This window comes from Glandiceps talaboti, chromosome 13, assembly GCF_964340395.1.
Source record: "Glandiceps talaboti chromosome 13, keGlaTala1.1, whole genome shotgun sequence".
In the NCBI taxonomy this organism is placed as follows: Eukaryota; Metazoa; Hemichordata; class Enteropneusta; family Spengelidae; genus Glandiceps; species Glandiceps talaboti.
In genome coordinates, this window is record NC_135561.1 from 10,678,098 (window position 1) to 10,691,494 (window position 13,397).

Genomic DNA, 13,397 nt, shown 5'->3' on the forward strand with positions numbered 1-13,397 from the left:
CCAAACCTTACTATATTTAGGTGATAAGGGCATTAATTGTCCAAAACCAGTAAAAGTAATGGATGGTACATACATCTCACATCAGCAATTTACAGGTAGGTTTATAACCAACTAGAATGCAAATAATGCAAAATACACCAAGTGCAAACCTTGGGTCGGTGCTCAAGGTCAAAGTTTAGTTACAAACCATGGACTCTACTCGAGTAGGGCCTCTAAACCGAGTGCTTCTATTTATAGCTAATTGAGGTCGTCACGGTGCACGTACGTGATGTCAATCACACTCAACACAATGTATATATCTCTTCAAATTTAGAGTAGGTCAAAGTATAGACTAGAAACAGTCCATGGCCTTCGGAGATTTTTTTTGTCTCGCAATCTTTAAATGTTTTGAATTGGTATTCATTTCAAATTTTGTAAAGGGAAATATGGTCAACATTTTTTTTTTCCCAGTTACTAGTAGCCTCCCAAGGAACTGGTGTCAGTCACCAGCGCTCAGATCATATCGACCTGAAATGTGGTCCCTAGACAGCTAACAAAGCAAAAATGATAGACAGGTTCACAGATTGCTCTAGCCAATCAGACGAGAGGGTACTAAGACTAAGGTTGCTATATATGCAAATTAGTCATAATATTTGCACCTGACCTGTCTGTCATTTTCTGTCACTGTTTAGTGACCACGTGCACATTTCAGGTTGATAACATTTGAGCACTGGTGACTGACACCAGTCCCTTGGGAGGCTACTAGTAACTGGGGAAAATAAAAAAACAGGTTGAAAACATTTTCCTCCCAAATTTATAACAGACACACACATACATACATACATACATACATACATACATACATACATGCATACATACATACATACATACATACATACAGACAGACACATAGACTGACACACACACACGCACACACACGCGTACATGCACACGTATGCGCGCACGCACACACACACACACACACACACAATACCTGATGGGATGTGTCTCTATATATGATTGTACCACAGACAGTGGAGAGAACCTACTCTGTGATTGTACATGTTTTCAGATTAATTGTATTGTCATAAATGCATAACAATTATGTTATGAATATGAAACAAAATTAATGATATTAACCACTTTAACTTGTTATTACTTATTCCTAGAAACACAACACCATGCAATATATATGCAGACCTACATGGAAGGTTTACCAGTAGGGACATTAGATGATGCAATATCTCCATCCTTTGCCTACAGTGGAGGTGTTTTCCTTGGAAATATGGACAATGCACTCAAGGTAAATACAGGAGTTGTATCACAGAGGTGTGGGTTGTTATTGTAAAATCAATGGTGCTGTCTTCAATATATTCACATGTTTTGTTTCCATATGAAATAGAGTTTTTTCTAAAAAATGTATAGTTTTAGGAGTTTGTGGCAATTGTTTAACAAACAACCTAGGCCCCCTAAAGAAAATTCTCCTAAAAATTGTAATTTGACATAGTAATTTGTACAGCATTTATTTATGTATTACTTAATAATTTCTGTTAGAAGAACAAAATGTATACACCATAGACATCGATAGATTTATTGGTTTCAAAGTTTGCCTACATGTTTACTTATTGAAGTGTATAGGAAACTTAAGTAAGCTTCCTGATCTCAGTGGGATGTTGATAAGTTAACACTGGCCATCCATGCATTTGCCTGTCAATGAAGTACTGCAGTTGACTAATTTCCATAATGTTGTTGCTCTGTGCTGTTTATCTAATTAGGATTTCTGTCATCATGGATTTGAAAATAAGCGATCGATCTGGGGACTTGAGACTGTACCAAACTTAAAACATCACCTACATCTAGTCGAAGATGAAGAACAACGACAGTTAGCAGCATCAACCATTCAGTCATTTGAAGACAAAGTGATTCCAAATTACAAAAGTATACAAAGAGGTAATAATGTGATTGTCATACCTAATATTATGTTTGTGATATAGTGTAATTAAGAATGTGTAATGGGATTGTTATTGTATTTATAATAACAATGTTTTTACACATTTCTTGCTTTTTGCAATTGTTTGAGTTACAAATATGGACTTTTTTCACAATGTTTTTTTTTCAAATACAATTATATCTCAAATAAATACCCATTTGTCATCCATGTTGTCTCTTTGACATAAATATCAAATTTTCATTTTTTGTATTTTATTTTCCTGGCAGGTATTATACATGGAGACTTCAATCCTCATAATGTAATAGTTGAATTTAACAAGACCTCTTCTGCAAACGAAAGTTCTCCTGAGAAATACCACATATCTGGCATCATTGATTTTGGGGACACAGTATACTCCTGCTATTTATTCGAAGTTGCTATAGCAATATCTCATTTTATGATGGCATGTCCGAGCAAGGATCGTGTATCAGTTGGTGAACAGTTTAAAGCTGGTTTTGAATCCAAGTTTATCCTCAATGATTGTGAGAAGACACTGCTGGATGTGTGCATTGCAAGCCGAGCTGTGATGATAATAATAATGTGTACCAATGAACTCAAGAAGCAACCAGACAACGAATATGTCAGAAGCTATGTAGTGTTAGCATGGGAAATCTTGAGGTTAATGGATAGTAAAACAAAGTGACTTAGTCATAGTAAGGATTGAAATATTAGAGTTGAAGTATGAAGGAAGATAAATTCTTAATCCTTGATTAATATATTTTAAAGACTTCCCAAAGTCTTGAATACATTCCAGAACCATTGCAATACATTTTATAAAAAAATGGCCTATCACATGTTAAGCGCAGTAGAGCTTCTTTTGCAAGACTTCAAAGTTGAGTGATCTACTGAGGTGCTATTTGTTCACTCAAAATCGTTTGTAAGTTGATAGCGGTAAATCAATAAAAGTGTAATAAAGTTAGAAATAAGTCAGACTAGACTTTCCCTTTGGTATAAAGTACAATTTGAATAGAAAACAAGACATGACACATCTTTATCCTTCACACCATGTGTTTCATCGACTTCATATGGTGAGATTAACTTCATCTGTCCTTCTCAGTCTTTGTCAAATTATCTTTTGAGTAAATGTAAATTTGTTTATTTTACTTGATTATATGCAGACCACGCCCAGTTACTACACAAGAGGTGTATTCTTATATCACCAATATACAAATTTCTTACATAAAATGTAAACCCTACCCAGTTGATACAAAAGTCATATTCTTATATTATTATTATTCAAATTTCTTTAATTGTATGCAAGCTACAATGGTTTGATAGGATAATCAGGTATGAATATGCAAATTCAATAATTACATGTAAGCTACACTAAGTTAATACACATACATATCATCCTTAATCAGTACGCAAATTTACATCATTACATCCACTTTTATGCAAACTTTTATGGTACTATGCGAGTGATATGTTAAATGCATCAATGTGAATCAAAATGATTTGGCTTGGACTTTAAAAAAAATGTACTTATGTTCAATCATGTTTACCAAATAAAAGAAAATAATTTGATCCTTGTCACGAGTATCAAATTGTTTTCTTTTATTTGGTAAACATGATTGAACATAAGTACATTTATTTGAACGACTTCTCAGTTGTTTTCGTAAATGATTAAGAAATATTGGAAACACGATTGCAAAAGTTGCCTGCATTGCCAATGATTACAATAAGAAGAATACTTTAACACGCAAGATCTCCATTCAGTTGGACCCTTGGACAAATGTTCATGAATTGACACTGGCTATAGAACCATTCAAGAAAAGTTTGATAAAAGTTTATTTTACTAGCATGTATGTATGTAGAAAATTATTACCTTCAGATAAAGTAATGAAATCTAAATTTGGTGTTTAATTTCTTGCTAATGGCGTGAAATGTATGTGACTGATGCTATATATGACTCTTCAGAACCCAAAGTTTATGAAAAACCCTTCCTGGAGTGCCGGTCCTCTGTAAGGAATCGTAATGGTTATGTATGGGGAGATTTGAAGATCTAACGTTCAATCCTTTAAGTGAAAAGTCGCCGACACACTCAATAATACAGGGGCAGATTTCGCTTAATTTCCCGACAATAACGGGAAGGCCCATTAAACTGAACCAACATTTTGAAAAAGCGAAAAAAAACTGACTATATATATATATGTTGGTACAGTTTGGGGGCCTTCCCGTTATTGCCAGGAAAATGAAGTGAACGCTGTTCCATGCTCTCCCACTGCAACTTTTCACAAAATACCCTCATGCTGGATATGCGCTCCGTTCACTCTGACACGTTTCTCTTTCAAACCGACGTGTCGAAGTCCAGGGGGGGGGGGGTGTACTCCCATAGAAAGGGTATATACGTATGTACCGCGGTTTTGACCCCTCTTTTTCGATTCATAGACATTTGAGTCTTGATTTTTAAAGCGGTTTGACCCACCTCTTTGAATGCACGTACGACTTTTGACCCCATAGTTTGAACAAGGTTGTTTTCACGTGTTGTTTTCAGTCATCTTTATCTGAAGTAGGCGCCCCCCCCCCCGGCCCCCGGGCAGCCAATGAACCAGCGAAGACTGCAGCATGCACGTGTCACGTGAAAGTGTATCAAAAGTGTTCAAAACTCGTGTCCACTCAGACCATTGGAGCAGCGCCGTGAACGTTGTGGTCGGTTACCTTCGAAGCTTCACCATTTTAAGTTCATTTGACTGAAATTAGACATTTGACCACAGGGGACCCAGGAACCGTGTGACAAACAAAACAAAACAAAACAAAACAAAACAAAACAAATCAAATCAATCAATCAATAAATCAGTAAATAAATAAATAAATAAATAAATAAACTATCAAATAAATGACAAATGAACAAGCAAACGAACGACAAGTATAGGGACACATAAAAGAATTAAATAAACCTGCAAATAAACAGATACTCATGGGGGTATACTAGATATGTTTTTTTGTATACCCATCACTATAAATTTTATAGCGATGTGTATAGAAAAAAAAACATATCTAGCATACTATGGGGTGAGATTAGTGCCAAAACACTTGTCTTAACATTATTTTTAGTTTACATTTTTATTTCAACCTCTCATTTTGTTTGCACTTTTATCTAATTGTGTTTGCATTTTTATTTCAACCTCTCATTTTGTTTGCATTTTTATCTCATTTTGTTTGCATTTTTATCTCATTGTGTTTGCATTTTTATTTCAATCTCTCATTTTGTTTGCATTTTTATCTCATTGTGTTCACATTTTTATTTCAATCTCTCATTTTGTTTGCATTTTTATCTAATTGTGTTCACATTTTTATTTCAACCTCTCATTTTGTTTGCATTTTTATCTCATTGTGTTTGCATTTTTATTTCAACCTCTCATTTTGTTTGCATTTTCATCTAATTGTGTTCACATTCTTATTTCAACCTCTCATTTTGTTTGCATTTTTATTTCAACCTCTCATTTTGTTTGCATTTTTATCTCATTGTGTTTGCATTTTTATTTCAACCTCTCATTTTGTTTGCATTTTTATCTAATTGTGTTCACATTTTTATTTCAATCTCTCATTTTGTTTGCATTTTTATCTCATTGTGTTTGCATTTTTATTTCAACCTCTCATTTTGTTTGCATTTTTATCTAATTGTGTTCACATTTTTATTTCAACCTCTCATTTTGTTTGCATTTTTATTCGTTGTGTTTGCATTTTTATTTCAACCTCTCATTTTGTTTGCATCTTTATCTAATTGTGTTCACATTTTTATTTCAATCTCTCATTTTGTTTGCATTTTCATCTCATTGTGTTCACATTTTTATTTCAACCTCTCATTTTGTTTGCATTTTATCTCATTTTGTTTGCATTTTTATCTCATTGTGTTTGCATTTTTATTTCAACCTCTCATTTTGTTTGCATTTTATTTCATTTTGTTTGCATTTTTATCTCATTGTGTTTGCATTTTTATTTCAACCTCTCATTTTGTTTGCATTTTTATCTAATTGTGTTCACATTTTTATTTCAACCTCTCGTTTTGTTTGCATTTTTATCTCATTGTGTTTGCATTTTTATTTCAACCTCTCATTTTGTTTGCATTTTTATCTAATTGTGTTCACTTTTTTATTATTATTATTATTATCATTATTATTATTATTTTAATGTTGCATAAGTATACTTTAAGGCCTGTCCCACAATCCTTTACACAAAATGGCTGGTACAAATGGTTTGACACGGGCTAATTAACTGCTAGCAATTACTGATTCCCTTCGATTGTCATCCCAAGTTGGATCATTAGTTCAAGAACATGAAGAAACAACTGTGTTCTCAACAACACCCAATCATCGGGTATAACGTTCGATTGAACTGAATACTCCAAAATATGTCCATGGAAACAACATAATATATCTATATGCCTATAATAGCCATAGCCATAGTATGATAAGTGAAACTGCGACTGATGAAGAGACCCTATAGTTGGTTTCGAAACGTTCATCTAGAAGGATCAACTATTAAGCTTACCGAACGTATCGCTAAAAGTTTCCCTACACAAACCAACCCAAAATTGTAAGGGTTCCAACCTGTACGTACATAACAACCACACGGCTGGTTAACTCTAATCAAAATACCATACAACCTGGATGAATTTTGTCCATGTTCGGAGCCCCCCCCCCCCCCCCTCATACGTAGCTGCAGGACATTTTATAACCTCAACTTTTCTTGAACCTCAAGATGTTCGGCAAATTTCTACACCACCTGCATTTTCGATTTTGGGATACGCATCACTCAAAAACTCAATCACCTCCAAGCCATTTAAATTTACAGGCATGTGTAATTTTTTTCTCACCAAGGCCAGCTTTCACCAATTCCCTCTTTTCCTGCAAAGTAGGAACCCAATCCTAACGCGACCCAAACGTGTGGCCAAGTTGGACGCCCGGCTGGTCGACTCCATGAGCGGGATGCAGATGCAGTGCCCTCACAGACCTGCCATGACGAGGACGACTCCTAGAACGAAAACACCTACTCGATCAACTCACTTCTTAGCACTTGTGTCTGTGATGTTGGAGTAGCTGTAGTCATAATCTGGGCACGGGTTGGCGGTGTCTATAGAGCTTGGCATGATTGGACATTGCGTGGAGAGTCCCCAACATGCCCGACGCTCGATTGTGATTGAGAGACGGTGTGTGATGTGATCAAAGGGGTAGCGGCGTTCTTCCTCCGGATAGAGCTTGTCTAAGCAAGCTGCTGGCCTCATTCAGTGCCTGACATGCCTCAGATATCATGGCACTGTTCAGAGAAGCGAATCCATCTGTACTAGAAGTATAGGAGTGGCCGCCGCCCCACAAGATGACCAGACAATATTTTCAACTGCGGAAACATGTGCCCTTTAACTTAGTACTTTATTATCACAGATGATTGAAAGTTTCACGAAAGCGTGACACTGAACAAAGAGTCCAGTCACCTTTAAGTACAGGTGTCAAAAACTTCCTAAATCTGTCCAAACGAACTAAAACGATAGCGAAAGTATTTATTTCGTGTAAAATTTAAGAATTTCACACTGACAGGAAAGCCAACTCTAGGCTAGGGAGATACATAAATTATGATAATGAGATAGATAATAAAAATGTGAACACAATGACAACCAAATAAAAATGTGAACACAATTAGATAAAAATGCAAACAAAATGAGAGGTTGAAATACAAATGCAAACAAAATGGGATGTTGAAATAAAAATGCAAACACAATGAGATAAAAATGCAAACAAAATGAGAGGTTGAAATAAAAATGCAAACACAATGAGATGTTGAAATAAAAATGTGAACACAATGAGATAAAAATGCAAACAAAATGAGAGTTTGAAATAAAAATGGAAACAAAATGGGATGTTGAAATAAAAATGCAAACACAATGAGATGTTAGAATAAAAATGTGAACACAATGAGATGTTGGAATAAAAATGCGAACACAATTAGATAAAAATGCAAACAAAATGAGAGTTTGAAATAAAAATGGAAACAAAATGGGATGTTGAAATAAAAATGCAAACACAATGAGATGTTGGAATAAAAATGTGAACACAATGAGATAAAAATGCAAACAAAATGAGAGGTTGAAATAAGAATGCAAACACAATGAGATAAAAATGCAAACAAAATGAGAGGTTGAAATAAAAATGTAAACAAAATGAGATGTTGAAATAAAAATGTGAACACAATTAGTTAAAAATGCAAACAAAATGAGAGGTTGAAATAAAAATGTGAACACAATTAGATAAAAATGGAGACAAAATGGGAGAATAAAATGAAAATGTAAACTAAAAATAATGTTAAGACAAGTGTTTTGGCACTAATCTCACCTCATACTATACCCCCATGAGTATCTGTTTATTTGCTGGTTTATTTAATTATTTTAGACTTTGTCATTATGTAGACTTTGACCCCTACTTTTTGATTTTTAGTAGAGTTTGTTGGAGTAATTTTTGTCCACTAGGGTACATATGTAGCCATTGCCCACCCTAGTACTCCCCCCCCCCCACCCACCACCACCACCACCACCACCACCACCACCACCACCACCACCGCACCGGTCCACCTCGGGTCGGAGTGATAAACGAAATGGGGCTTACTAGGGAACCAAGGCCAGGGATTGCGAACAGCTGTGACAATGCGCAAGCGCAGTGACTTGACGACCTGCAGCACGAATGTAACCCACTTCCATGTTAGCACTAAATGAATGTAGGTATTATATCAGCATTTAACTCCAAAGCTATTTGACCACGAAGATGGAAGGAACAGTCGAACGAGTAGCAAAACAGTTTCAAAGGTACGTAGAAACCCTTGGTACCGGTACTGCCAATGTTGATCAGCGCGCTGACACGGATCTGAGTTATGGGAGACCGGAACTATCGATTGATGGTGCAAGAAAACTCTTCAACAAGCTGACTGGTCTCTCCGTCGATGAAATCAAGGAACTTTACAGCTTCTGGGACCGTAATTTCTATATTTCGTCTACAACCAACCAGCATTCCCTTCATCTTGTCATGAAAGTTCTAAGCGCAACTGACTCACTCAATTTACCATTCGTTCAAGGACTTATCCAAACCTTACTATATTTAGGCGATAAGGGCATTAATTGTCCAAAACCAGTAAAATTTATGAACGGGGAATACATCTCACATCAGCAATTTACAGGTAGGTTTAATAGCCGACTAGAGTTTACATAATGTAAAATCACACACTTCCTTGTCTGTGGTAAAATAGGTCGATACAAAACACAGGTACAGGCCAGGTCGGCAGGCAGGTTATTTTTTCTCTGCAATTCACCATCAGTTATCTTTGTTTTCAAAATCGACTCGCATTTAGTTTCTTCTGTTCTTGGCATTACGTTTTTCACATAGATTTCATACTCGTTGTTGTTTGTACTGGGTGCATTAAAGAGTAAAAATTATTTGCCAACTGCAGAATGTTGCACATGAAAACAAAAAAAAGATGGCAGACACTCATATGGGAAAGTAGTTGCCTTTCGTGCAGTTTCAGTATTTATTGATAACACAATGATTTGCACAACTAAAATATACCATTGCAATTATTATGTTTATGACAAGAATGTACAAATTTGGCTTGGCTAAATGAAGTGACAATTGCTTGTTCAAGAACAAAACGTTTTGGGATACAAGTCCAAGTGCATCACCCCTGGAGATAAATAATGATATAGCAAATGATCTACGTGAATATCACGACGTTTAACATGAATATCGTGACGTTTAACGTCCCATATCAGAAGTGATATTTCACGTCAAACGTCATAAGGAGTGATTGATATGGGGATAGCTAGATGATAAACAGAATTATATTGCCCTTGGAATCTATGTTATTCTATCACTTTGATATAATGTAGACTATAAACCCTTGCCCAAGACATACACTGAGATTCATTCTTATTTTGTTTTCAATACACTTGAATAACATGTGCAATTGTATTCATTTGTCCTTTGTGAACACACATATGCATGACTCAGAACTCTTTCATTTATGTTTTCAATTTTTTGGCAAACATAAGAAACACAGACAGACAAACAGACAGACAGACAGACAGACACACACACACATACATGCACGCACACCTGAGGGGATAAATGTCTATATATGATTGTACCATCCCCACTCTCTATGATGTACATGTTTTAACCCTTACAGTGCCATATCTGCATGTATGCAGGCACTCCCTTCTGGGTTCCCATGCCAAGCCTGCATATATGCAGATAAGTTTACTCATTTGCATAAGCCCAATTTTTAATCTTCACCTTATATCTGGGTGAATTATTCATTTGACAATATATATGTAATGTGTGGATAAGGCAAAAGTAGGACTGGTTGTATGTTTTATAAGTTGTATGGTTGATGATTAGTAGAGCAGGTATAATCCTACTCTGTAGTTTAAAAAGTCCTTGGCCGAGCGAATCTTTTGCATGGAAAGTCTAAGACTGTATTGTCATAAATGCATAACGATTATGTCACGAATATTAAACAAAATTGATGATACTAATGCTACTTTAACTTTACTTGTTATTACTTATTCCTAGAAACACAACACCATGCAATATATATGCAGACATACATAGAAGGTTTACCAGTCGGGACATTAGATGATGCAATATCTCCATCCTTTGCCTACAGTGGAGGTGTTTTCCTTGGAAATATGGACAATGCACTCAAGGTAAATACAAGAATTATATCACAGAGGAGGGCCCTAGGGAGGGGTGTTTTTAGCACAACTGAACTGATTAGGTTCCCATCAGCAATAAGCATATTAGGTAAAAAAAAATCTCAATTTTGGTAAACAACTTATATCTTGAGACTGCATGGTGAATGGGGGTGAAACTTGGTGGGGTTGTTTCTATGGGGTATTATTCTGCAGTTATTGTTGAAAATGTTTCAACACAATTGGCCCTAGCAACCATGAGCACACCCTTTGCAACAGTGAAATAATGCATATTACAAAGATAACAGGGATGGGTAGTGAACTCAAATTACCATGACAAATGCATGTTCAAGGCAGAATTTCTTGTTGTAGTCATATCATTTAGTGCCTGAGTATTCAATGTTACAAGTATGTTGAATTAGGGAGTGTCCAGATTTTACTTCCAGGGTAGTATTTATAGGCAAGACTGCTACTTAAGTGAGTTCACTGGAGTGTTTACTACTTATATTATCTCTATGTATCTTTAACAAGGTCAAGTCACTGCTGTAGTGAATGTGGAGTAGGACTTGGAAGCCAATACTAATATATCACCAACTATGTAAATATTTTCAATTGTTAATCTTTTTTGCAGCTGATTAATTTCTATAACATTGTATTTCTGTTTTGTTTGTCTGATAGGATTTCTGTCATCATGGATTTGAAAATAAGCGATCGATCTGGGGACTTGAGACTGTACCAAACTTGAAACATCACCTACACCTAGTTAAAGATGAAGAACAAAGACAGTTAGCAACATCAGTCATCAAGTCATTTGAAGACAAAGTGATTCCAAATTACAAATGTATACAAAAAGGTAATAATGTGCTTCTTATACCTAATATTATGTTTGTGATATGGTGTAAATAAGAATGTATAATGGGATTGTTATTGTACTTATAATAACAACGTTTTTACACATTTCTAGCTTTTTGCAATTTATTTAGTTACAAACAGGGACTTGATCCATGCTCTTTCACACTGTTTTTTCAAGTACAATATCTAAAATAAATACCTGTATTTCATCCATATTGCAACTTTGACGTAAATATCCAATTTTTAATATTTTTTTTTGTATTTTGTTTTCCTGGCAGGTGTTATACATGGAGACTTTGATCCCCATAATATAATAGTTGAATTAAACAAGGACTCTTCTGCAAAGAAAAGTTCTCCTGAGAAATACCACATATCTGGTATCATTGACTTTGGGGACACAGTATACTCCTGCTATTTATTTGAAGTAGCTATAGCAATATGTCATTTTATGATGGCATGTCCTAGCAAGGATCGAGTATCAGTTGGTGAACAGTTTCAAGCTGGTTTTGAATCCAAGTTTTTCCTCAATGATTGTGAGAAGACACTGCTGGATGTGTGCATTGCAAGCCGAGCTGTGATGATAATAATAATGTGTACCAATGAACTCAAGAAGCAACCAGACAACGAATATGTCAGAAGCTATGTAGTGTTAGCATGGGAACTCTTGAGGTTAATGGATAGTAAAACAAAGTGAATTAGTCATAGTAAGGATTGAAATATTTGAGTTGAAATATGAAGGAAGATAAATTCTTAATCCTTGATTAATACATTTTAAAGACTTCCCAAAGTCTTGAATACATTCCAGAACTCTGTGCTGGTAAGTTGTTCTTTTGCCTCGATTACACATGTATTGATTACTGCTATCAACTTACATATGACTTCCAGGAGCACCTTGGTAACTATTCTCGTCAAATAAGAGATGAGGGTATTTGTGATGTCATCACCAGAGGTTTTCCCATAAACCATTGCAGGAATGATGCCACCACCAGAGGTTTTCCCATAAACACTTGCAGGAATTAAAAAAAAATGGCCTAACACATGTTAAGTTCAGTAGAACTTCTTTTGCAAGACTTCAAAGTTGAGTGATCTACCGAGGTACTATTTTATCACCCAAAATCGTTTGTAAGTTGATAGCGGTAAATCAATAAAAGTGTAATAAAGTTAGAAATAAGTCAGACTAGACTTTCCCTTTGGTATAAAGTACAATTTGAATAGAAAACAAGACATGACACATCTTTATCCTTCACACCATGTATTTTCTAGACTTCACATGGTGAGATTAACTTCATCTGTCCTTCTCAGTCTTTGTCAAATTACCTTTTGAGTGAATGTAAATTTGTTTATTTTACTTGATTATATGCAGACCACACCCAGTTACTACACAAGAGGTGTATTCTTATATCACCAATATACAAATTTCTTACATTATATGTAAACCATACCCAGTTGATACAAAAGTCATATTCTTACATCATTATTATACAAATTTCCTTAATTGTATGCAAAGCACACTCATTAAATACGATAATCATGTATCAATATGCAAATTTTTTTTATTATATCCACTTCTATGCAAGACTCACCCAGAAACTGTGAGTGAGCATTCATGTAACAATGTAAATCAAGATGTTGATGTTTTTGACGTGATATTTTCAGTCTTTTTCTCTACAGTACAATGTATATAAAAAACTGCTATGTATTATTATCATTAATTTGAGAATAAATTATTATTATTATTATTATTATTATTATTATTATTATTATTATTATTATTATATCAACTTTGAACTTTCAAAATAATGTACTTTTATTCACTCATGTTTACCAAATAAAAGAAAATAATTTGCACCAGCATCACTTTTTAGATTATTACAAAGCAGTCTGTCCTTTTTTAAATTCATGCTG

General features: G+C 35.0%; 2 protein-coding genes across 2 annotated transcripts; both read left to right on the forward strand.

Moving 5' to 3' along the window:
* The first annotated feature begins 1 nt into the window (after position 1).
* LOC144445099 (hydroxylysine kinase-like) lies at positions 2–3,423 on the forward strand. The gene is made up of 4 exons (XM_078134653.1): positions 2–95; positions 1,149–1,282; positions 1,755–1,929; positions 2,197–3,423. The coding sequence occupies exons 1-4, from the start codon at positions 59–61 to the stop codon at positions 2,610–2,612; spliced, it is 762 nt and encodes a 253-aa protein (XP_077990779.1). The 5' UTR covers positions 2–58; the 3' UTR covers positions 2,613–3,423.
* A 5,298-nt stretch (positions 3,424–8,721) lies between these two features.
* On the forward strand, positions 8,722–12,186 carry LOC144444224 (hydroxylysine kinase-like). Its single transcript, XM_078133639.1, has 4 exons — positions 8,722–9,130; positions 10,522–10,655; positions 11,319–11,493; positions 11,771–12,186. The coding sequence occupies exons 1-4, from the start codon at positions 8,722–8,724 to the stop codon at positions 12,184–12,186; spliced, it is 1,134 nt and encodes a 377-aa protein (XP_077989765.1).
* Positions 12,187–13,397: the final 1,211 nt, after the last annotated feature.

What these genes read in the sequence shown, in the direction of transcription:
- LOC144445099 (XM_078134653.1), top strand. Translation starts at nt 59, where the DNA reads ATGGATGGTACATACATCTCACATCAGCAATTTACAG. An exon ending in ATATGGACAATGCACTCAAG is followed by an intron (nt 1,283 to 1,754) that starts GTAAATACAGGA and finishes TTATCTAATTAG; the next exon opens with GATTTCTGTCATCATGGATT. An exon ending in TTACAAAAGTATACAAAGAG is followed by an intron (nt 1,930 to 2,196) that starts GTAATAATGTGA and finishes TTTTCCTGGCAG; the next exon opens with GTATTATACATGGAGACTTC.
- LOC144444224 (XM_078133639.1), top strand. Translation starts at nt 8,722, where the DNA reads ATGGAAGGAACAGTCGAACGAGTAGCAAAACAGTTTCAAAGGTACGTA. An exon ending in CTCACATCAGCAATTTACAG is followed by an intron (nt 9,131 to 10,521) that starts GTAGGTTTAATA and finishes ACTTATTCCTAG; the next exon opens with AAACACAACACCATGCAATA. An exon ending in ATATGGACAATGCACTCAAG is followed by an intron (nt 10,656 to 11,318) that starts GTAAATACAAGA and finishes TTTGTCTGATAG; the next exon opens with GATTTCTGTCATCATGGATT.